At 40.7% G+C, this 23,902-nt stretch overlaps 1 protein-coding gene across 5 annotated transcripts in view; it reads right to left on the reverse strand.

Annotated features, from left to right (window-relative positions):
* Positions 1-23,902, reverse strand: part of akap9 (A kinase (PRKA) anchor protein 9) — a 64,935-nt gene that overhangs the window by 26,776 nt on the left and 14,257 nt on the right. For 4 of the 5 annotated variants that reach the window (XM_056400171.1, XM_056400170.1, XM_056400173.1 and 1 more), the window contains 17 exons: positions 22,376-22,525; positions 22,146-22,301; positions 21,718-21,915; positions 18,733-21,603; positions 17,151-17,234; positions 15,297-15,444; positions 14,989-15,059; positions 14,778-14,895; positions 14,461-14,558; positions 14,268-14,373; positions 13,685-13,919; positions 11,559-11,619; positions 10,297-10,620; positions 9,462-9,740; positions 7,424-7,554; positions 6,921-7,132; positions 4,947-5,179 (listed from right to left, as the gene is read on the reverse strand). In XM_056400171.1, the coding sequence (XP_056256146.1) occupies positions 4,947-5,179; positions 6,921-7,132; positions 7,424-7,554; positions 9,462-9,740; positions 10,297-10,620; positions 11,559-11,619; positions 13,685-13,919; positions 14,268-14,373; positions 14,461-14,558; positions 14,778-14,895; positions 14,989-15,059; positions 15,297-15,444; positions 17,151-17,234; positions 18,733-21,603; positions 21,718-21,915; positions 22,146-22,301; positions 22,376-22,525 (5,475 nt within the window). The remainder of the gene's footprint in view (positions 1-4,946; positions 5,180-6,920; positions 7,133-7,423; positions 7,555-9,461; positions 9,741-10,296; positions 10,621-11,558; positions 11,620-13,684; positions 13,920-14,267; positions 14,374-14,460; positions 14,559-14,777; positions 14,896-14,988; positions 15,060-15,296; positions 15,445-17,150; positions 17,235-18,732; positions 21,604-21,717; positions 21,916-22,145; positions 22,302-22,375; positions 22,526-23,902) is intronic. The other variant, XM_056400172.1, reaches the window with a different exon arrangement.

Here is a 23,902-nt window from a genome sequence, read left to right on the forward strand (position 1 = left end):
TGTTTTATATATGGAAGCTTTGGTTTCACATAATGTACCAGTGAAACAGCACATTACTGTCAATATCCATTTGATTATTTTACATGTGATTCTGCATACAATTGCCATATAGTGATATATCCAGATAACAGAAATGACGCTGTTTATACATACAGTAGATACTGATTTCAAGCAAATTATCAAGCCCATTTTGAAAACAGACTTTGTCAACTTAATAAAAGAGGGAGATTTGCAGCTGAAAAGTAAATTGATAAATCATCTCAAGCAAGTTATTTTTAACTTAGTTAGAAAAGCATTTTGTTGTCACCTTTAAGAATATACCACTTCTGCAAATGACTTGACAACACAGTTCATTGTCTCTATATATAATGTGCAATGTTTTTCAGTCAGCCTCCAACATATGTGCACTATCACTGTTCGGCAACTGGTACAAAAGTCAATAATAAAACAAGGTGTGTGCAAATGTGACAAATACACTTAGATAATTATATCACATTGCTATGTCGATTGTCTGGTCAGGTGACAGAAGGCATCTTTTCCTTGACAAACTCCTATAAAGACATCGTTATGCAATTAACTGCAAGCGTGCCCACGTTCATTTCAGTTACTTTCCATAGATTTGCATATCTCCATGAGCAAAGGTCTTACTGTAACATTACGGGAAGCAGGAAGTGGTAAAGTGACCCTGCCACATAGAAGTCATACAATCTTTCAGCTAGCGATTCAAAAGCAGCACAGAAAGTTCCTGCTTGGAATAACATTTATCTTGCATCACATCTGCATGTGTAGACATGAACTGTATAAAAAAAGGCAGTGAGGAAATTTGCCCATAAGATATGAATCAACAGTACATGCCCCGAGACTATTTAAAATTGCATAAACCTCTATATGTATAATTTAAAAATTGTACAGTCGTGTGTTAAAGCTGAAAAACTTACTGTATAAGGAGGAGTGGGCAAGGAGATTTTGGAGATAACCTTAAGCAAGTGACCATTAGTCCTGTGATTGACATGCGAGATCTGCGTCTGCACCACCACAGCATTTTTCTCGTTCAAGGTGCTGCAGACCGGGAAAGGTCGGGGAAGGGGTACACGAGATTCCACCTCGTACACATCCTGATCCTCCCCCTCCAACCACGTGCTGCTGTGCATGCTGGAGTTCCAGTAAGAGCGGTAGGAATCCATGGTAAAGGATGGATGAATGAAGGGAGAACTTCCAAGCTTGTTTTGTTACGTTGAGGCTCTTTTTCTGGAGTCATCAAAAGACGTTTCAATTTGCCATGATCCGACAGGCTCAGCTGTGCAACCGCAAATGACAATAAAGTCCAGTGGGGAATGAAGCAGTGAGAGACCGTTATGGATAGCTCCAAGCAACAGTTTCTATGTGTTTGCCACACACGCAAGAAGAGTAAACAACATTTGGAGAGGGTGACATTCACGTCAATCACATGCTGCCTGGTTGAGGTAGAACAAGTTCCAGGTAAATATTGAGACAAAAAATCATCCAGCAACTGTGAGAATTTCTATAGTTCTACCAAAAAGTGTCATCTTCCACAGCAGGTGGAAACCACAGCTTGGTCCGGTAGCTTAAAGGGCATTCCTGAACATGACCGCAGTAGGTATGTCAACACAAAGGCAAGCATTTTTCCTCTTCATGTCCTCTTGAAAGATCTCCAGCCTTCGCTCCGTGTTATTTCTGACCTTCTTTCTTCAGAGTAAAACCATATCATGCCGCTCTGTAAACCTCACTCCCCCGCGACTGCTCCAGCTCTCCCTCTGTCTCTCTCTCTCTCTGGAGATTCATTAACAATACTATGCCACCGTAGCAACCCCGACCTGCAGGGAAGCCTCCCAGAGGCCCCTTTTAATTGTTTAGTCCAATCGGCAGCCAGCAGAGGTTGAAATGACAGCCGCTCGCTCTTTCCTTCCTACTTCCTTCTAGGACTGTCATTCCCTCTCCACACACGCCTCTCGCTCACACCACATTACTCACTGATGCCAGATAGCTCTCCTGTCAGGCGAGGTTTACTTACGTCACTCTGTTACACTCACTTTGCCTCTGTCTACCCATGTGCTTTAAAAAAAAAAAAAAAAAAGGTTAAATCCCAGACTTTCAGGTCACTTTTCCCCACTCAGACAGAAGGATCTTTCTTCCACTTCCTATACTGATCGCACACAGCAGGATACTGTTCAGCAAAAGTGGGAGGGAAGCAGGCGTGGCTTCAATCCAGTGGGCCAGGTAGATTTGCAAATAGATCTCACTCAGCCTCCCCATAGACACAAATAACCAGAGACAATACACACCCTCTCCACAAAGAGTTGTCAAACCGGATTCCCTCCCTACATAGCCACAAAAAGAAGTAATTAAAGTGTTCTAATATTTTGCCTCTCGGTCCCACCTACTGTTTGGCACGTCAGCCGTCATAACTCGCACATGAACAATTTCTACCTCTCACTGAAGCGTCTCACTGAAATTATGGGTGGTGAGCAATGAGTGAGTAAACACCTTCCCCGAGCAAATCATTTACAGCAGGAGTTCAACAAAGACACTTAACATTCCTGAGCGGCTCGTTACATCAATCTCTGTTCACGACGCTGCTTCACGGCCCAGACATGATGATCCAGCACGGCTCACTGACAGACTAATGTACACTGGATCTATAGCAGCAGGAAAATCATTGAATGAACCATTAAAGGCTTTGTTGATTACAAGTTTATTGCGATGTTAATTGTGTTTACTTGGAAGAGATGTAAACTGTGTTACATGTAAGCAGCTTGTAAAAACTAGATGGTTCCTTACTGAAGCTGCAAACAACAGATATTTTCATTTTCAAGTCTCTATTGAAAATTTTAATCTTTATCTAAGATTTATAAGATATTTTCCCTGAATCCATGCTGTCATATGTAAATTTTTTTGTTTTATACAGGCAATGGTCCAAAACTCAAAGATATCCCGTTTACTATCACAGAAGATTGCCATTTTTTGTTTACCTTAAAAAAACTGCTTTAACAATGAATCAGTTATAAAAACTGTTGCCAGTGAATCAACTTATCATTTCAGCACTATTCTTTAGTAACACAAAAACAGATCAAGATTTCAGTGACTGTGTCACTGGTATAAAAATGTTCATTGTAGATGAAATGCAATGCTATAATATTTAATAATTCTAAAAATGACAAACTGACAAAATCAATTAGTTTGATTATCATCTACTGCAAAAGAAACCACCAAGACGATGCCCAAGCAAAAGGTAAAGTGTGGGTTTATTGTAGTGATAATGTGTTGAATTAAACCTTTAAAAACCCAAATATGCAAAATGATTGGATAGAATACAACATTCAACCAACATGCACTCTGGAGTGCAGATGGATGCAGGGACAATGATGTTGAGTTGCTCGGCTCGAAATTTCTTTAAAGCTATTTTTAGATCACCAAGATAAAACCCATCTCAGCGTGAATAACGCGTGTATTTCAGCCAACGGGAAGATGCGCTGTGCAGTGAGTTACAGTAACACATTCAATGGCCTACTTAAACTGGCCCTGTCTCTGTGGCCTGACACCGCTACATAGACAGCCTGAGGGGGGGTGGAGTTGTTCTGTCTCACTGGACTATGATAGGCTGGTCAGCCAAACAAAAGCACAGTGCAAATACAACTCGTATCTACAGGCAACCACTGGGAATGAGGCAGCTCTTTTGTGTGTGAATTCTAGACAGGCCAACTTTGTTGCCGGCCGCATTCTGCAACCTCATCCCCATTATACCTCCATGAACGGGCGTAGAAACCCACATAGGGGGTTAACTGTGTTGAGTGTGGGCATTTAAATGTTTTGACAAAAGCTAAATGTGTCACTAGAGCTTTCTGTTTATTGGTAACTTTTAGGCACAAACACACACACACACAGAATCGTTCATGACAAATCCATCTGAAACCTCAACTCGCTAAAAAATCCACTTCACCTGACCAGGGGTTTTAAACTAGGGACTGTTATTGAACCATCTGTAGTGACGAGTATTAAAAAAGTGTCAAGTATATAAAGGTGGCTTCAGATGTCTGGTTAGAATTCTTCGTCTGGTTTACTCAATTTCTTATAATATTATCTAATCTATGTAAATTAGGAAAGTTAAAACGAGCAAAATTAGTTTTTTAAATGAATAGTTTGACAATTTGGGAGTTATGCTTATTTGCAGGACATGACGAGTGATACTGCTGGCTGCTTGTATGGGTTAAACAAACAAGATGTGTTAACCAGTCAGCTTTAGATGTGTGTTCAAGGGGATTTTGTTACCTTCAGACGGAGCCAAGAAAGCTGTTTCATTCCCTGTTCTAGTCTTTATGCTAAGCTAAGCTAACCAGCTTCTGGCTTCCAGCTACATATTTACTGTAAACACCTGAGAGCGGTGTCAATCTTCTCTGCAAAAAAGCGAATAGATGTATTTCCCAGAAAGTTCTACTATAAACAGTTAATTTCTTTTGTATTTATCATGCCTAGCCAACCAATCAGACTGAATTTATGAATTTTCGTTTAAATTCATTAATTTTCTTTAACTTACATTTATTTATTTCATAACTGTTTTGATATAAATGTATATTTACATTTTATAATGGATACTTTTACTGTCTTTTATTGAGTGAATCACTAAACAAATCTGAAATGTGAGCAGCTCTGGGACAAAGCTAACTCATGCTCAGTTTATATGATATTTCAGATTTGGCTACTTGTTTGCAAAAATATGAAAGAATATTTCAGAAAAAATAATTACTAATTATTTTTGTAAAACAGAATAATTTATCTTCTCAGGTTAAAAACAATGAAAGTTTCTTGGCCAGCAGAAAGTGCTATTTGCATTAAGGCAAGAAAATGAGGTGAGCTAGCCAATCAGTGCAGAGAATGGAAGCAAACAACAGGAATCCCAGACCACTTAGCCAACAACGTTTGGTTTGTACCTGGTTGGTGGTGTCGGTGATGGTCATCAACATCTTCTCCAGAGCCGTTTGGAGTCGGCTGCTGATGCCCATTAGATATTCCTCGTTCTCTAACTGTGTCCCCGCGCCCAGTAGCAGACTGTCCATCATCTGCTGGGACACCTCCATACTCTCGTGAGTCTCCGTCTCCCCAGACCACAGACTCATATCGTCTGCGCTGGTATCACTGCTATGCCAACTTTCTGCACTGTGACCTGGTGTCAGCAGAGGAACACAGAGCAGAAATGCATCACACACAGAGCTGAGATTTAATGCAAAACTCCACTCAGATATTTTGTAACTAATAGTTATTATTAGATGAAAAATAAAAACCACAGTAAGGGTGTAGGTGCATACATCATTCAGGTCAAAATGGGTACACCGAGTTCACACGACTTTAAGCTAGTTCACATGACGTCATTCACTTTCAGTAATTTGACTCTGTAACTTCATGTTGACATTTTCAGAGGAATATCATGACAGCAGGAGGTTTGGTTATGGTTCAAACTCTCAATTGCCCCTCTGTATTTGGTGCTTTGTGTATTTTACTGTAATACTGCTGCTTAACCCACTTTAAAAGTTATTTACATACAAAACATGATTAGATAAATGCAACCACTATACATACAAATTCTCATGCAGTTATGTAATTTCACAAGCACCAACCATAATTTGCATGCAAACACGTGATAAGACCAGCTGTGACAATCTGCCTGGGGTAATAGGATTACTAATTTATGAGTGATAACTACAGCAGTGTGTAGCATGTGCAGCACAGTGGAAGAGCAGGCTTTTAAGAAAATGCATATAAAAAAACAATGGATGGCAGTTAAATGAGTTGTAGGTTCAATGGCATCTGTCCTGGTGACTGGGACTACATTTGTTTAACCTAAATTTCAACTGAAATCTAGTTAATAATGCAATACTGTAATGCACGTAACAGAAAGCATGGAACTGGTTAAGGCCAGAATGAAGCTGAGTGCTATGAGTTTCTTAGTGGTCACACATTTTCAGAATTTTTTATTTTACTTTAAAAAAAAAAAAGAGCCTAATGGCAGGTTGGTCAATTAATCCATAGCTACCATTTTGTCAAAGGATTAGACTGTTATCATGAGACTTTGTTGTCTGTAGCTGCCATGGAGTCACCACATTCACTTATAATGAACAATTCAGACTGCAGGCGAATTTGATATTTTTTCTGAGATCTGAATTACAGGACTAACTGTCCTTGCAGCAATTTGTACATTATGTGATCACGTTGACTTTGTGCATGACAACTGTATGTGTAAACACATACACTAAGTGTGTTTTTTCTATAAAGAAACTGAAAGAAAAAAAAATTCAGGCTAAATGAAAAAAGAGAGGAGGATTAACTCTTTGGTCATGCAACAACATGATGTTGTCATGGTGGCAGCTTTGCTACATTGCACCAGACAACAGGGGAGGTGGGGCGCCTCAGTGTCCCACAGCGGATATGGGTTCGAATCCGACCCGTGGCCCTTTGCTGCGTGTCATCCCCTCTCTCTCTCCCTGACTTTCCTGTCTCTCTCTCACAGTGACTATCTAATTTGAGAACCCAAATAAATGTGGTTTCAAGCAGATTTGTAGTACTTGGGTTGGTTTGCACATGTTTTTGGTATAAAGACTTAATAAATGCAAACTGATTCTAAGCTCCACTCTATAAAATGTCATAAACTGGATTTGGGGTCAGTCTGACGATGACCTATTGCAGAAGCTCAAGACCTATACTGAGATTCTGTAAAGTAAGTGTAGCCATAATTAAATTTTGTAAACTTTACACTCTTATTTTCTGATGTTTTGCTTTTTAAAGAACTGTAACACACAAACAACTACAGTACAGTGCACAAACCGAGGTCTTTCTATTGACAGATGGGCTTTTGAACCTGTTGCTGGGATAGGGACATCAGCATTTACCGAAACCTTTGAGATACATGCCTGCAGTATAAGGTCTGACGGGCTGTGTGTTAACTCTCTGGCAGGTTGCTCTCTGTGAAGTGGAGTGGGGCGGTGCAGCCTGCTGCCCTGCACCGGAAGCATCACGCAGACTTTGCATGTGGAGGCCAATAGTTTCTTCTGCTGCTGCTGTTGTCTTCAGGACATCAACCAGCACCTGACTAAGCTTCTCGTTGGCCTTATGCAACAGGTTTCTGAAAACAAGACAACACATGTAGTTAATACCAACCAAAATTAAATACCTGAAATGTAGCTCAGAAAAGATATAGAAACGCTTGAGGTTATAGTAAGAATTCATTTGTAACAAAATCAAAACCGAGCCTACTATGGCTTCAATTGGAAATCAGTATTAATCTTTCCTGATTTATGAACAGAAATAAAACAAGGAAACATGCAGCATGTTATCATAAAGGAACAACTTTTCTATGTGCACAAAGCTGATTTGATTGTTAGATGATTAGAGAGCAGGATGAAAGCAGTACTACCTTTCAGTGTCCTTATCAGACGACTCTGCATCATCCTGCGATGAAGACGATTTGTGTTCATAAGCCTGCTTTATTCCCGGCCCGCCTGGATCTTCTTCTTCCTCCTGATCATCTTCTCTCTTCTTAATGGCCTGGACAGGCAGGAGAGAGAACACAGACAGCAGCCCTGTCATTGCAAAGTTGCAGTTGGATAAACTGACCTCTGAAAACTCTCCACTGCAGTGGACAGTGTGGCTGAATGTGGGACCAATAGTAAAAGTGAATTCAAATAAGGCACATGTAGAAAACACACTGCCCTTTTACGAGGACACAGACACACACAAAGACGCACTTCTAACTCCCTTGGAGCCCAGAGAAACAGTACTATCTTTGTGCTGCTATGGCAACAGGTGCACCTGAGACACAGTGACTCCACCTCCTGGGGAAAAGGCAGAAATGCAGCTCCAGTCTCACAGACACGACCACAGTGCAGAGACTGCAGATGACCGAGACTGGCACTGGTTTCAATCAAAGACAGATGAGTGCACATGTTTTCAGTGACACTTTTATAGTTTTTGCTAACAGACAACATTCAGCTCTGAACATTTAGTATGGTGTAAACATGACTTTCAGACAGACATGTTTACATGTCAGAGAGGCCTTGAGTCAACTCTGGACTGATCTTTTAGGTCTGTTGTTTAAGGTAAATTGTGTTAGTTACATTTCTTATACTGCATGTTCCCCACTTTACACACATTAATATGATACAATGTAAAAATGGTTTATTTTAACAGATTTGAATTTACATGACTGTGGTACTGAAGTCAAAAAGTGTGTTGACCAACCAACCAAAACGAGAAGAAAACAAACTGGGCAAAGTAGAAGTGCTTGCAAGACATTAATTATGCATTAAGGTGCATACAAAGAAACCACATGCTATCATCAATTGATTTTTCATCTTGTTTTGTGAACTTGTAAAGCAAAGCTTCACTGTTAGAATTTAGACCTACCTCATATATTTTTTTACATTAGAGAACATTAGAGGTTTGTCCAAAAAGTTTTATACTGGAGATTTTTCTTAACAACAGATTCTTCTAGTCTTCTAAGTCACCTTTATCAACCTTTTTATTTTCTGTGGATCAATTCCACAATGAAATGTCGAGTTGTGCTTGTTTTTGTAGAAATGACATAATTTTGGAGAATTTAGGAGGGAATAACATAGTGCATGTAAACATCTCAGCTGGGACAAAATATTTTTCTCATCATTAAAATGAATCTAAACCAATAACAGGATCTTTAGACCGTTGTTTTACTAAATTATCATGAATCTGAATCACCACCTAGAGTGTGTTGGAGCAACTGATCTGACACAGAACACTGAACCTGACAGCCGCTGCTATCGCAGTTAAAGCCTAATCATGCAATAAATGGTTACTGAAAGGCTGACAGGCCCTGGGATTAGCTCTTCAAGAAATGAGCAGTGCCTTAAAAAAAGAAAATCCCAAATCAACATGACGAAATCAGGGCATGTGAAGTAGATATATGATGAAAGTATGCATGATCTAGAGTGTAAAATATTATTTTTTGAGTGAAGTGCATAAACAAATATTCCTCTTGTCTAATCAATAAACTGTTGTGAGAGACTCTGAGAAAGTTTTTCCTCTAAAACTGGTTATGTTCATGTGTGATTATTAAAAGATTATGATTATTGCATAAAGGTAAGTATAGAAGAGCGAAAGAATAATGATGCTGTTCCCTTCTTAAACAGGAGAGGACAGTGCGCGTCTTGTTCTACAGGGTCCAGGCTCTCAAGGCAAGATAAAACAGCCTCAACCACATTTACTGACTGTAGCTTACGGACACAAAGTCACAGTGAGTAGGTAAAAAACAGAGAAAACAACATTAATCACAGCTCAAGCATACATAATCAATAACACAGTATATAGCACACACCTGCACTGCACTGACAGTGTATCTAAAAATCAGTGGCATGGCAGTAAGTGTGCTGAAAGTAAATCAAGTCTTAGTTCTGACAGCTCAGTTAGTGAGTGACACTGACCTGCTCAGGTGCTGTTTCCGTTTTCTGAAGCTCCTCCTTTAGCTTTCGGATCTCTGCGTTCCTCTCTTCCAGCTCCCTTTCCAGCCTCTCCCTCTCCACCTCCTCCAGCCAGGCTCCTGGGCTGAGAGAAGCTCTGGAAGTCCGCTCCTCATTCTCCCTCTCCTCCACCTCCTCTTCATCTAGCTGGGTCTGCATGCAGGTGCTCGCCTGGCAGGCACGCTTGCTGATTCGAGCCAGCTCAGTCTGCTGTGCAAACTCCACTGACATCTGAACAATGGCCTGTCAGAAAACACAGATATAAAAGTTTTTAAGGACTCTATAATGTGACATAATGGAGGATAACATTTCATATTTTTCAGAATGACTCTGTCGGTCTTTCTTTCTCTTTGTGAGTAACCTCTCAGGTTTTTACTATTCTACTATAGCTGCAATAATTACCTTCATTATCTGCTAATATTCTGCTGATTGTTTTCTTTAACTGTTTGCTCTTCAAAACATCAGAAAAAAGTGAAAATGAAACTCCATAAAGCAGAGATGACATCTGTAGATGTTTTGTTTTCTCCGTCCAACAGTCTAACACCCAAAGATATTTTGTTTACTGTCTCACAAGACCAAGAAAATCAGCAAATATTTGTATTTAAGAAGCTACAACAAGTTAATTTTGGCCATTTTTGTTTAATAAAATATCTTAAATGATATGTCTACTGTTTGTTTCAGCTTCAAATGTGTCTTTCCACATCAATAAAATAATACAAATGTCTAGTGTCTACAGTTCTACTGATAATGGAAATACAGAGAACAGTTGCATGAAAATATAAAATGCATGGCCACCTACTTTGGCAACTTCCTCCTCTACTCTCTCCCAGTGTTGTTTCTCTTCCAACACGACCTGCCCGGCAGCCCCGAGGCTTTCAGTGGAGCTTCCAGCGCCGATTATACCGTTGCGATCCTGCTCTTTCTCTCCGCTCCCTTCCTGACCCTTTTCTTCTCTCAGTCTCCTCAGCTCGCTGCTGTGCTGTTCTTTGAGTGCAGCGACTTCTTGGAGATACTTGTGATAGAGCGCTTTCCTCAGTGCCTGCAGCTGTGCCGTCAGGCCTGCAGACCTGGCAGCCCAACGCAACTCCACACCTCCCTCTGACAATTCCTCTTCACCCAGGTCCTGTGAAGAGAGAAGAAAGTAGAAAAGAGGAGGAGAGGAAGAGTTAAAAAAATTAATGTACCAAATAAGAGCAGACTGTAGTCTTTCAAAATGAGGCAGATAACAAGATATGAAGTTATGGACAATAAAAGTTCCTCAAGACTGTTCCTGAAATAAACAGGTCTTCCTTACTGTAGCCAAACCCCACCCACCCTTTGACCACTGATAAATACACCATTTTGTTCTCGCCGACCTCAGGGATGATAGCGCGATAAAGAGATGTCTTGCATTACATTACAGCTACATTTTCCCCTAAGACACTACTGCTCTGTCTCATGATGAATCCCTGTCTTGTCTGTTTCACAGTCACTCAGCTTCTTCGCTAGCACTCGACTCAAGTTTAACTTTTCCAACCCAAACATACAATCTCTTAAAGAGTATCATGCCCAGTTTTTTCAGTTCCTCTCCGGTTCTCGCTCCTCCTGTGCGTTTCTCAACCTCCCACTATCTTCCTGTCTGATCTCGGCATGAGGATGTCAGAGCCTCACACACATAGGATGTGGAGTTTTGAGGTCGGAAACTAAGAAAGGATGGAGGTTGGTGTGATGCGAGTGAGAGATGGATTAAATGAAGTGCAGTTCCTTCACGCAAGACAGAATCCTCCTTTAATGCAGCCGCAAAACTAGAGTAAGTCCGCTTGGTTCATGAGTAACACGCTAAAGTGCCGGGTTATGTAACATCCAACCCTTTTAATCATTAGATATAGGTCCACTCACGATGCTGCTTCTGGAGCAAAGCTGGGGATTCAGGACATGTTTTAGCCTAAAGGCTGCAACTGCCCCCTCCCATCCACCCTTACTGTCATAGCGTCTTAATGCATGTACACGTTTTAGCTCATACTAAGATGTGATGCATCTGACATGGGAGATTTAAATGAGGGCAAAATGTAGGAGCCAAACCTTTAGTTCCTCGCTGTGCTCCTCCGTCCTCTCAGAGCTGGACTCTGGAACTGTGGACAGGCTGAAAGACAAAACGCAATGTCAAAATGAATTGTTCTGTGGATCTCATTGAAGTTGAAAAGTTTGACACAGATTCTTATTTCTTACTCCTCTCTAGAAAAAAATATATCCTAGTATCCAAAATTGTTTTATATTACAGGTAAGAATGAATCTATAAAGGACCATGAAACAGCTTACTGGGGGCATTGTTTCTGGTATTACTCATCATAAATGCACTCTGGGTTGTCGTTACCAACAAATTCTACAGCAATATGACGACGGAGACTATCCCACCTACTTTCATACGAGTCAAGTGCAAAACTCAAAACTTGCTAAAGCTCACGTGCTTTCCAATTGTGAGCACTTAAAGCTAAATATTTATCCGTGATACCATTTGATAGTTAATAAATTTGGCTTAGAAACAACAACAAAACATTTATAAAACAATATAAAAATTATATACAAATTCCAAAAGTTTAAAGTAAACACAAACTGAAGTGATGACATAATTTGGGCTGCAACTAATGATTATTTACATTATCAATTAATCTGCTGCTCATTTCTAGACTAAAGGATTAACATGTATATAAAATATCTGAAAATAGAGAAAATTTCCCATTATAATTTAAAATCCAAATTTTCAAATTCCTTATTTTGTCCAATCAACACTCCAAAAACCATGTAAGTGGACAAACATATTGCATTATACTGTATATACATATAACTTATCTGGATATTTGTAATTGGATTCCATATTTTACTGTATGCCTGGGAATCTTTTTCTTGAACACAGCCAGGGTTGTTGGACAGAAAAGTTTTGAGAAAACCACAGTAGTAAGTGTATCTACAAAATCAAACAGTGGAGGGCAGCAGCATCTCAGTTTTCATTGCAATAGTGGGACTCAGCTTCTCCTTGGCACTGAGGAAGGAATATATCCTGTGTAATAAGCCATGTGTGATACACATGTTTATACTGAAAACTATAAATGGAGACCTTTATGCATCTTTATATACAGCCTTTGGTTTATACATAAACCTCACAGCAAATACCTGATTTTTGCCATTTCCGTGTGAACCTTAAGTTCATTAAAAAACGAATTCAGTTCCCTGCTGAGTGCTTCATTCATCTTGTCTCCTATGCAGCACGTCTGTGGTTCACTGATCACTTCCCTAAGAGAGCCATCTGGAATGGCTGAGAGGTACTTTTATAGGTTAGTGGGCTAACAAAAGGCATGAGTAACACTTTAAACAACCTAGTGAATATTTCATTAGTTGTTGTCAATGTAACTGGGTCAGGGAGCTTCCACGTGCTACACATCATGTGCAGACCAGCTTGTATTAGAGGTGATCTGGAGGAAATCATGGAGCTCAGTCTGCTTAGACTCCTCTGACACATGCACTGCAAAAATCAACCAAGTGAACAACTGCTAACATGAGTTCTTCTAATTCAAAGAAAACAGTAAATGGGAGAGAGAAAAAAATCAGTGGAAGAGAAAGTCAAACTAAATTGTTTACCATAATAAGTTAAATTTATCCGACCATCATTTTCTCTTTACAAACAGCTGTCATGCCTGCCTCTCTTTGGGGGCTTTTTATGCCTTAATTGGATAGTATAGTAGAGAGAGACAGGAAATGGGGAGGCAGAGAGAGGGGAATGACATGCAGTAAAGGGCCGTCCGATACGGGATTCGAACCGGGGACGATTGCAGCGAGGACTGTGGCCTCTACATATGGGGCGCCTGCTCTACCCACTGCGCCACTCGACGCCCCCTGTTGATATTTTTTGACTTACTACTTACTTACAGAACTTAATGGATATACTGGAACAAATATAAAGCTATATTCTCTTAATTTGTTAAAACATCACAGAGATGAGAATTTTGAAACTTTGAGTTTGAAAAGCTTTCTGTGGTAAAGCAGTGTAATGTACGTTAGAGAACCTAAAGCTTTTATTTTTCTTTTAGTTAACATTTATTTCTCAAATGTAGTCCCTAATTATTGTCTGTGTAAGGGGAGTTTGCTCTACAAAGGCACTTGGCTAAGTCTGAAAACTTTGACAACTGTGAGAATCTGTCATGTGTCATCACCTGTAGTGCGTCTCAGAGCTTGTGACCTCCTGCAGTCGCTGCTGCAGCATGAAGAGCTCAGTGGCGTAACGCTCCTCTGTCTCTGTGGCCTGCTGCTGGTAGTGAGCTCTGAGATGCTCCATCTCTTGTCTGTGACTCTCCTCCAGCTGCAGCTGCTTCTCCTGAGCCTCAACCTTCAGCCTCTGTAACTCCTTGGTTATGGAGGGAGATGGTGCACCAGCCTGCTCCTCTGGATCTGACCGGTACAGAGGTGAAATGTCAAATTCACGATGCTCAACTGGATAGCTTAGACTAGAATCAATCACGTGAAACTTTAAGTTTCCTTCCTAGAAAAAATGCGCCTCTGTCGTGGCAAAAGGCCTCAGCTCCATATAGTAAGACATGAGGGCACAGACGAGAACAACAAAAAGGATGTCTTTTTTTAAACCAATCACAAAGTTAACAGATATTTGCTATTTACAGGTATATGTTTTACAGTATATCCACATGCAGGGTGTGAAGGTTTCTTACCACTGTCTCTCCACATTAAAGTCTTAGTTATTTGCTTTAGATTTATCATAAGTGGGTTTAACTCCAGGTTTACCTTTGCTTGAGGAGGGGCTTAAGGTGGCAACCTGCACACGCAGGTCAGAGATCTCCTTCTCACTGCTGCTCTTCAGGTCATCGTACGCCATCTGCAATTCCGTCATCTGAGACACCGACAGAACAGTTAGCGTGTCTCTGTTAACACTGTCAACCTCTCTGTTCGTTCAAAAGACTCAGTCAACATATCTTACCTTGTTCCCATCAGCTCTCAGCAAAGTCTGGAGCTGTGACAGTCGCTGATGTTCCTGCTCGATCCTCTCCCTCACCTGCTGAAGGTCTCTGTACAGCTCTACAATAAGAGAAAGCAATGTATATTATCAGATGAAATTCTAATTAACCCCATATTAGATTCTTCTCTTTTATTTGATTATATATGATGAATATGAATATGTTGCTGGGTTTTGAATATACAGAGTTATATACAGATATACTGTGCATATACAGACATTGAGACATTTTACACTCGCCCACAGTTTTTAAATTTTTAAATTTTAAAAAGAAAATTGACCTCTGGCCTCCAGTACAATGGGGCTGGATTCACTAGTTTCTGGTCTTTCCTCTGAAGGAGGCAGCTCGCCCACATCAACACTCTCCAAAAAGTCTTCACCAAACATTTTTCGAAAAGACTGAAAGAGACATGGTTGCATGTTATAGTAATGTGGAAACACATATTAATGAAATCTATTCAGGAAACTACAGTATTTGTATTCAATAATTACCTGAATGATCTCACTGCATTCCTCTGACACAATTTGTAACATATTCTGATATTTGAACATTTTTGGCTCATCTGTTAAAAAAAAAAACAGAAAATAAGACACATTTAATTAAATGTTTCAAATGTTCTGAGTGTTTCTCAGACAAATACACAGCCATCTATAACAAACAAATACAAAAACATTGCAATGTATACCAGCACACCAAAATCCTGCTCCCTCATGAACGAGTGATCAAAGCTCCTGAGGGGACTGCTGCTTTCCTACAAACACAGATGCACACAAAGGCAAACAACGACGCATCTGCTCACCCAGGTCACCGTGATCTTTCCGCTTTTGCAGTTTCATCTCCAGAGAGTGTGTGCGGGAGTCCGTCTCCTCCTGCAGCAGTTCGAGCTGGGCGGCGTGGATCTGAGACAGGCTGATGCGCTGGGCCTCCATCTGCAGCTTGCACTCACCCTTAACACACGAAGACACCATCACATTAACAGGGTTGGAATAATGTACACAATAATGAACAGGCTTTTCCACGTATATAATTTGATTCTATGTTTGAGCATTTGTCTTAATATTCCTAAAAGCGGTCAACCGGACAACACTGAATGGCAAAAAGAAAATGCTGTTGAGACTGAAGAGTTATACACATCACTTATAATTGATTACAAATTGAAGTACACAGCATGATGCATCCATTTGCTAATCAGAGAAGCTAAATGATTAAATAACATAATCCTGTTTCTGCGACAGAGCAGTGGCACAAGCCATCTGTTTCCAGGATGAGAGATTGGCTATTATCACTTCTTTAAACTAGAACAAAAGGCACACGTTGAGCCCTTTTTTTCTAATTATGCATTATGCATTAGCGCAGATTCGTTAGGGTTACACAATTATGAAATTACGATTCTGTTACCTTTGATGTCACATGTTTTTAAAGTGCACTCTACATTTTAATTAGGCTTTATTTAAACTGCTTTGTTATGATACAATATCCCCATCCGTGCTACATCTGACAGTGTAGTGAAGAGAGGCCTTTCAAAGCTGCGACCACTCAGATGCTGCTGCTTAAAAACATGCAGATAACACGCAGACTGCAGCTGGGTTATGATGTGCCGCTGCTACACACACACACCAATAACAATAAATATAGAATTGCTTTCCATGGTGAAAGCTGTACAAGTTTACTAAGAAACATAACCGTGACTACTACAATCCATAAAAAACAACTTCTCTTACAAAACACTTTTGTTCTTAAGTGGCACATCGAGAGATTAAAGAAAATTCTGCAGTTTCCCCGTACTAAACTTTTCTTAGGTACAAATGATATTCACAAGCGGTGCAAACCTGTTGTACAAGTTGTTGCAAATTGTTTAAATATTAATTAATTTGGTGTTTAATATGATGTCAAAATTAAGTCAAATACATTGATTAAAAAAAAAAAAAAACTTACGGTAAAATAAATATTGTGTTCACCCTGTCAATTTACTTCAGCGGGTTTTTAGATTTTGTTGGTATATTTTGGTACAGAAACTTATACAGTTCTGTCGTTGCGAACACATTTCTGTCACTCTGACGGCCGCCTCAGGGCGCTGTCGAAGATCATCTTCCATTGCACCAACAGTGATATGTCATGGACTGCTTTGTTTTCGAAAGATGTTTTCAGCATTTTACTTCATGTTAAACTACTGCTCCTTCATCTCTGTCACAGTGCAGCTATGCTCTGATGACACTTCACTGGCAGCTGTAATTGTTTTGAGTCATCTAACACAACTGGTGACACGGCTCAAGTTGCTATGTTTTCCTCTGTTTATTTGTGACTGCAGGACTTGAAGCTCCACAGTTGTTTGTTTTACTGTTCTAATTTGTGTGATTTGAGTGATAATGCAAATGATCAAATCTCATTAAAGTAAACCTCTTCATGATCAGGCTGAAACGAGCATTTTCTGACAAATTAGCCACGGTTAAGAAAAAGAAAAGCTCTTTTGTGAAGACCTCACAAAAATAAGAGATTTAGGGCGAGAATACAAAACTGTTGCCATATGAGGCCCGTTGTATTTCAGCTGTGTGAGCACCTATCTATTGACCTTTATACTGTATGATGTGCTGTATCAAAGCAACTAGTGACACTGCAAAGCAAAGGGCAGGATGTGAGCTTAAGTGGCATTTACATGCTCAGTGGTCTCTGCTTCTCCCTCTGCTCCATGACACACGACAGGCTCTGTGTGGTGGCCGCCCATCCCATGTCTGCTCACCTGCATAAGCAAGCAGAAGAAAAGTAATGTAGTTTTTTTTTTTTTTTTTTTAAACTGTCTGAAATATTATCCCAGTGCAGATGCAGACAAATATGACGTCAATGGACAGAAAGACAAGATGAGCCATTATGTATCACTTCCTGAGAGGGAGGGGAGAGGAACTCTATGGTAAGTGCAGAAATTAAATTGTTAGTAAAACTATCCACTATATTTTTTAATGAAAAGATTCTGATCATTGTCTATTTTACCTTTGTTGCAATTCTGTTTCAGCATGAAGGATTTCTCTAGAGTGTTGTTTATGAAGCCCTTGTGTCAGCTTTACATGAAGTTGGTCAATGTGTGTGTGACTATACGCAGAACTTCATTTAAAAAACACCTGGTTTAAGTTCTGGTGTTGACTATACAAATGTAGAACGTCTTAAAGGGAACATCAAAGACATATCTAAAAAATTTTCCCAAGCCACTAAGCATCAAAAGCAAATGTTCAAATTATTTTAAAAAACTTCAAAACTTGCATTTTAGGTGTTTTTGGTCAAGGACATTGAAAATAAGATCGTGGCCCATGTGTAGTGTTCCAACCCAGGAGGTGACAAAAGACAATATGAACCACAGATGTGAAATGGCAGACAGACACTGTAAACTATCTTTTGCTTGGTGTAACTGAGACACAGACACAGAAGTGACTGGGGTAAAATGGCTTCTCACCTCAAACCCTTCACTCCCTGCAGGATGGAAAGAAACTAGAATGTACACATTTCTACACAACGGCAATGATTCAAAGCTAACAGAAAACTGCTGGTGATTGTTTTCCTTCTTTTCCTTCTATTTTTTATTTTCAGTCCTTTTTAAAACCAACGTTAACATTCAGACTGAGGACGAGCAGCATCAAACAAAAGCAAAGCATAAATATTGTATAAAGCCCCTTTAAAAGTAGAAATGAGCAGAATATCGATTGTCTTGACACTTCACCACTATATGCAGGCTGTACTGTGTTACAATTTCTCTTTTGCATTATTCTCCCCGCAATAGCTCTGCTTAATGTCACTGAATGGTCTCCACGAACTTAAAAAAAAAAATATGGCTATCTATTAACACACCAGTCTGACTGTGCTGCTCAACGCTACCTTTGAGAGCAAGCCTGCAGACACTCAGGCAATTTGCAATCATGACTGTTTGTCACTAGAGAGAAAACATGTCAGTGCTGAAATACCTCAGTCATATTCTCTCTCAATGTTAAAGCTTGATGTGGCTGTGAATGCAGTGCACACCATTTCTAATGAGGCTAATAACAATATCAGACATCACAGCATTAACTGTCAGTGTGATACATGCAATTTGAACTGCGCTTTCTTCTGACAAGCACAGTTTTTGAAAAGCCCTTGAATCAATCAAACATGTAATTTCGTCAGACTTAAAAAAAAAAAAAAAAAAAAAAAAAAAAGCCAGAGAAAATACGTTTTAGTGAGGAGTGATGCAATAGATGTATGCGAGTGCCTACCCGTGTGTTGGTGTGGTCTCCGTCTCCCTGGTACCCGTCAGTGGAGTCCTCCTTGCTGGCCCTCTCCTGTGAACATGACATAACCTGGCTCTCCATCTGAGGCTGCATCTCCTGCTCTGCGGCACTTGTAGCTCTCTCTTCCTCTGCCACTGCCTCCTCTTCCTCCTCCCTTTGTCTTTCTTCTCTGCTTTCTGTCAGAGGAGTGCTCAGTTTGCGCTCCTGCTTCGACCTCTGCCGTCTCTTGCGCCTGCTTGACCCTGAGGCTGTGGACTTTTGCGGGGAGGATCGTCCTTCAACAGGTCCCTCCCCCGAGGACTGGACTGCTGCTGGAGATGGAGTCTGTGAAAGCCTCTGGAGCTCCAGGGTCTGCCGGATGCCGTCTCTCTCGGCTTCAGCTGCCCGTAAGAGGGACTGAAGAGCCTTTATCTCCTCTTGCAGAGATTGAATCTGAGGGTGATGATCCTCAAAAGAACAAACTGGCTCAACAGCTTGCTCTTCTTTCTTGAGCTTAGCTTTTCTCTGGGCATCCTGCCCCCTTGTCTGCTCTCTCATAATCTGCTGTTTCTTGTCCAGTTCTTTCCCTAGGCTTTCATTTTGGGCGATGACCTTTGTGTTTTCTTTTTTCACTTCCACCAGCTCTTCTTCCAGCTGTCCCACTTTGCTCTCTGTGAACATCAGTTGCTCTGTAACTTCAGAAAGCCTCCCAGCCAGGCTGTCCTTCTCACTCAAAGTAACATTAAGTTTCTCCATTAGCTCAGTAGTATCTTTTTCTAGCAAAGCTTTGCTATCTGTATCTGCGTCCTCCATTTTGAAATCTCTGCTGCTCTCCTCCAGCTCTTGAATCTGTGTCTGAAGGCTGGCAATTTTTGCTTCAAACTCAAGTGTCTCCTTTAGTGTCCTCTCTTCTAACTGTGTCTTTGCCTCAATGAGACACATGTACTCCTCCTTCAGCTCCTGATAATTCACATCAAAATTCTTCTCAGCAAAAGAGAAAGTAGTTCTCTGCTTTTCAATTTCCTCTCTAAGCTCATCTACTTGTTGCTGTATTTGATTCTTCTCTGCTGTGACTGTCTCAATTTTCATAATTTTTGAGTCTAACTCTTCTTTCAAAGTGTTATTAGACTCTATTAACGTCTTCTTTTCTAATTCCTGTTCTTGGCATCGGTTCTCCCAACACTGTTCTTTCTCCTTTGTATGTTTTTCAAGCACTTCTGTCTTCTTCAGTAATGCCTGAATTTCGTTTTCCATTCTAGCTCGTTCTTCTCTTCCCTTTCTAAGTTCCTCAAGCTCCACCTGAAGCTCTTGTAGCTGCTGGACAAGCTCATCTGCTTTGGAGCTGTGCAAAGCTAGGTTTAGATCTTCTTTCAGGCCAAGAACCTGGTGCAAAAGCTCATCTCGCTCTGTGGCAAAACTCGCCTTTTCTCCTCGTAACAAATGCAGTTCTTCTTCGTAAATAACGCGCAGTTCATCCAACGCTCTCTCGTGTTTGATGGCAGCTTCATTGAGAAGGTTTTCTGTGTTCAGGAAGCCCTCCCTCTGCAATTCTTCCCGCAGATGGGTGAGCTCTTCCTCGTGGCTAAACAGAAGCTGAGTCCTCAGTCGTTCCAGCTCTGCTTCCTGCGACTCAGCCATGCGGTCCAGCACAGCATCTTTCTCCCTTTCTAGCATCTCCAACTTGATCTTGTAATTGGTTACTTCTGATTCGTGTTTTGTTTCTGCCTCTTGTGCAGCTTCTTGAGCAGCAGCCAATTCGCTCTTCAGATTGTCAATCGTCTCCTGGAGGCGCTGCAGTTCATCTTGTTGGTTTTCCTGAGAGATAAGACTGTGGGAGACCAGCTCCACTTTTTCTTTAGCAGAACGAAGATCTTGCAGAAGGTCCTCAACCCTAACCTGCAGGTTCAACTTTTCCTGGCCGACCTGGCTTAGCTCATGTATGGTTTTATCCTGCATTGCTTGGGATTGCTCTAATGTCTCCTGAAGCTCCTTAATCTTAGCACTGAGACGGTCCACTTCAGCAGTGGAGCTTTGAGACAGTTGTGCTTTTAGAAGCTCAAGCTCAGCACTATGTTGCTCAATCATTTGCTCCACTTTTGCTGCATTTTGCAAATTAAGCTCCTGCTTCATCTGAACAATTTGCTGGCCGTACATCTCATCCAGCTCTGCTCTGAGAAGTTCGAGCTTCCTTACACTCTCTTCCTGCATTTTTTGGATGGTATCACTCTCAGACAGGCTGCCCTGGTGACAGCGTTTCTGCAGGTCCTCCACCGTGCCCATGAGCTGCATGATTTCATTAGAGGACATTCGCTCTTTCTGCCTGGAGGTTGTGAGTTCACCCTTACAATTTTCTAACTCTACCCGCTCTTTCTCCAGTTCTAATTTACAACTTTCCATTTGACGTTTAGAGCTTTCTAAGTCAGACTTAGTGATTTCCAAATCATCCAGGCATCTTTCAAGCTCTGATTCTCTTGCAGACATTCGCTGCTGGAGGTCGCGCAGGCGTTTTTCAGAGGACTCAAGCTCATCCTCGAGCTGTGTGACAGAGCAGTCCCGCTCTGAAATGACTCGCTCTTGCTCTGCTATGATCAGGTCTTTGTCATCTGAATGGTGGATGATATTCTCATCTGTAGTCCTTCCCACATGAGCAAGTTCCTCTCTGAGGAGGCTCAATGACCGCTCATGTTCTGTGATTATTAAAGTTTGCTCCGAAATGATCACACTTTTCTCTTTCAGTGTTTGTGCTAAAGACTGCTCTGCTGTTCTTAAGTCCGTCAGCGACTGCTCCTGACTCACAATGACTTTTTCTTGTTCAGCAATCAGCAGGTCCTTTTTGCTTATCCTTTGTGTAAATGACTCCTCTGATGTGCTTCCTGACTACAACGAAAGCAAAAGGTAACATTTAGAACATGAACGTGACCTCTTTAATTTAACTGTAATAAATGTCTCAAACACATCTGTGATAATCAAACACTCTAGGCAACTTCTCACCATCTCGATCTCGCTGAGTTTGTGCTGGAGCTGGCTGATGTGCTCCAGCTGTTCGCTGCTCCTCTCCTGGTGCTTTCTGACCTCCATGTTCATTTCCTCCAGCTGCTGTTGGTACTGGACGAGCTGCTGCCTGGCCTGCAGAAGATCTGCTGCTGTGCTGCTGTGGCTGGTATTCCTCAGTGTCTCGCCTGCCTGCAGCTGTGATTATTAATCAGTGGAAGGCAGTCAGAATTTGGAAAAATAAAGAAAAAACATTTTACTTCCTGTTTATAATATGTACAAGCTCACCCCGACAAACAGATTAATTGCTAATTGGACAGGGGTATAACAAGCTGCAAAATAATAACTGTGTAGAAAGGATAGAATAGAGGAATGTAGCATAATAATTTAGGCCAAAAAAAAAAAAAAAAGGCTTTTTGATTTCCCACCTGCTGGAACTGAATATGCAGTTTTTGGCTTTGTTCTGTCAGCTCCAGGAATTCTTTCATGATTTCGTCTTTCTCTTCACGAGCCTGCTGAAGGTTGGCTGTGAGCTGGGTGATGATGCCATCTCGTTGCTTCAGGGCAGCTTCAAAGTCCTGCAGCTATTAAAGCAAAATGAGATTAAGTAAAATTGCAGAAGAAATGGTAAAACTGTAAACATTAATGAAATATCTACCTGCTGCACTCCTTCTGTACCAAAGGCAGCCCTGATTTCATCAAGCTCTCGACTGAGCTTCTCCACTGCCTGGGTCTTGGCGGCGAGTGCATCCTCCATATCCTGCATCGTACCTCGCTTTGTCACCTGTTGCAGAGGCTCCACCTCCTCCTGAACAGGAAAGTAACAGTAAGACCTAGCATAGCATTTACAAGGTTTTGATAAAGGATACAGGATGAGGTTTCAGGAGTGAGCTTAGCACTTAGTCACCACCCCAGAGCAACAGCAGTTAGTTACAAGAGCCAGGAGCCACACGAAGGAATGTGTAGTAAATATATTGATGTTACCAACTGTTCCTGTTTAAAAAGGTTTTGTTTGTTTTGTTGCAGGGAACTGCTGTGGGCAAAATCAACTTTACAGACGCTGGTGAAAATGCAATGCTGACGCCAATAACCCAAAGCAGTTTAGTAGAGTCTGTCAGTGTTGTATGTTATGCCTATAAGTCCTGCAAGGAAATTCTATTCACCTAAACACCTGAAAATTCTGGCTAGAAAACAAGTGAAGTTGTTGGTCTAGCTTTAAGGCTTTTAAAATGTGTTTATGTCTCCCACGTTTCTTGAATTTTACAGATTGCTGGCAATAAATAAGATCTGATTTCTGTGGGTTCTCAAAATAACTCAGAAATCAGAGACAAGGTGATGTCTACCTTTAATATTTCTTTCATGCAAGAAAAATAAGAATAGTTGTAAATGAAAATAACACTTTTTATTGGACTGTAACCTCAGTACAGGTAAAACTTCCAAGTTCAACATTGTTCAACTATGGCTGTAATTCTATCCCTTAGATTTCTTTTCACTACCATTAGAACCCAAAACAGTGTCCGACCAAACTCAATGTCCCAAATTGGCAAAAATTTAATAAAAATACAAAGGGGGCAGAAGTAGTTTCATATCACTGTATCACATTTTCTCTTTAAAAGATGCCAAAAGATCAGATTTGCAAAGCTGTAGAATGCTGATCACATGGGTAATAATTTCTAGATTTCATCCCACACAAAGAAATAAAAACCATTTCATTAATTTCATTTGAATAATGAATGATATGTAAAACATATATGTTATGGTGAGTTACGGCAGCACTAATATATTTCAGACAATATTCAGCCGTATAGATCAGTTCTGTATCGGTTAATGCTCTAATACATGTCCCTGACACATCACTGTCATCCTTACTCTTCTTTTCGAATATCCCCTCAGTGAACCTAAAGAAAGGCGGTCTTTGATTAACACTTCCTCTCTCTCCTTCAAGCACTTCACTGTCCTCTCCCTTCTTTTCCATCATTCACCCTCACCCTCACGTCATTTCAGAGATAATTTACACCTCTAAAATGTCACAAAGCCCTGATAAACCCTGAACTCCTCAGTCATTTGTGCTTCCAAAATGAGAAATTTATCTCCTTTCCCCACACCATACATTTCAAATACCTAACATTTACAGTTTTTAGGTATATATAGTCAAGTTAAGTGCAGCTTAAAACAGGCATGGTTA

This window comes from Seriola aureovittata, chromosome 16 (genome assembly GCF_021018895.1).
Source record: "Seriola aureovittata isolate HTS-2021-v1 ecotype China chromosome 16, ASM2101889v1, whole genome shotgun sequence".
NCBI classification, from domain to species: Eukaryota; Metazoa; Chordata; class Actinopteri; order Carangiformes; family Carangidae; genus Seriola; species Seriola aureovittata.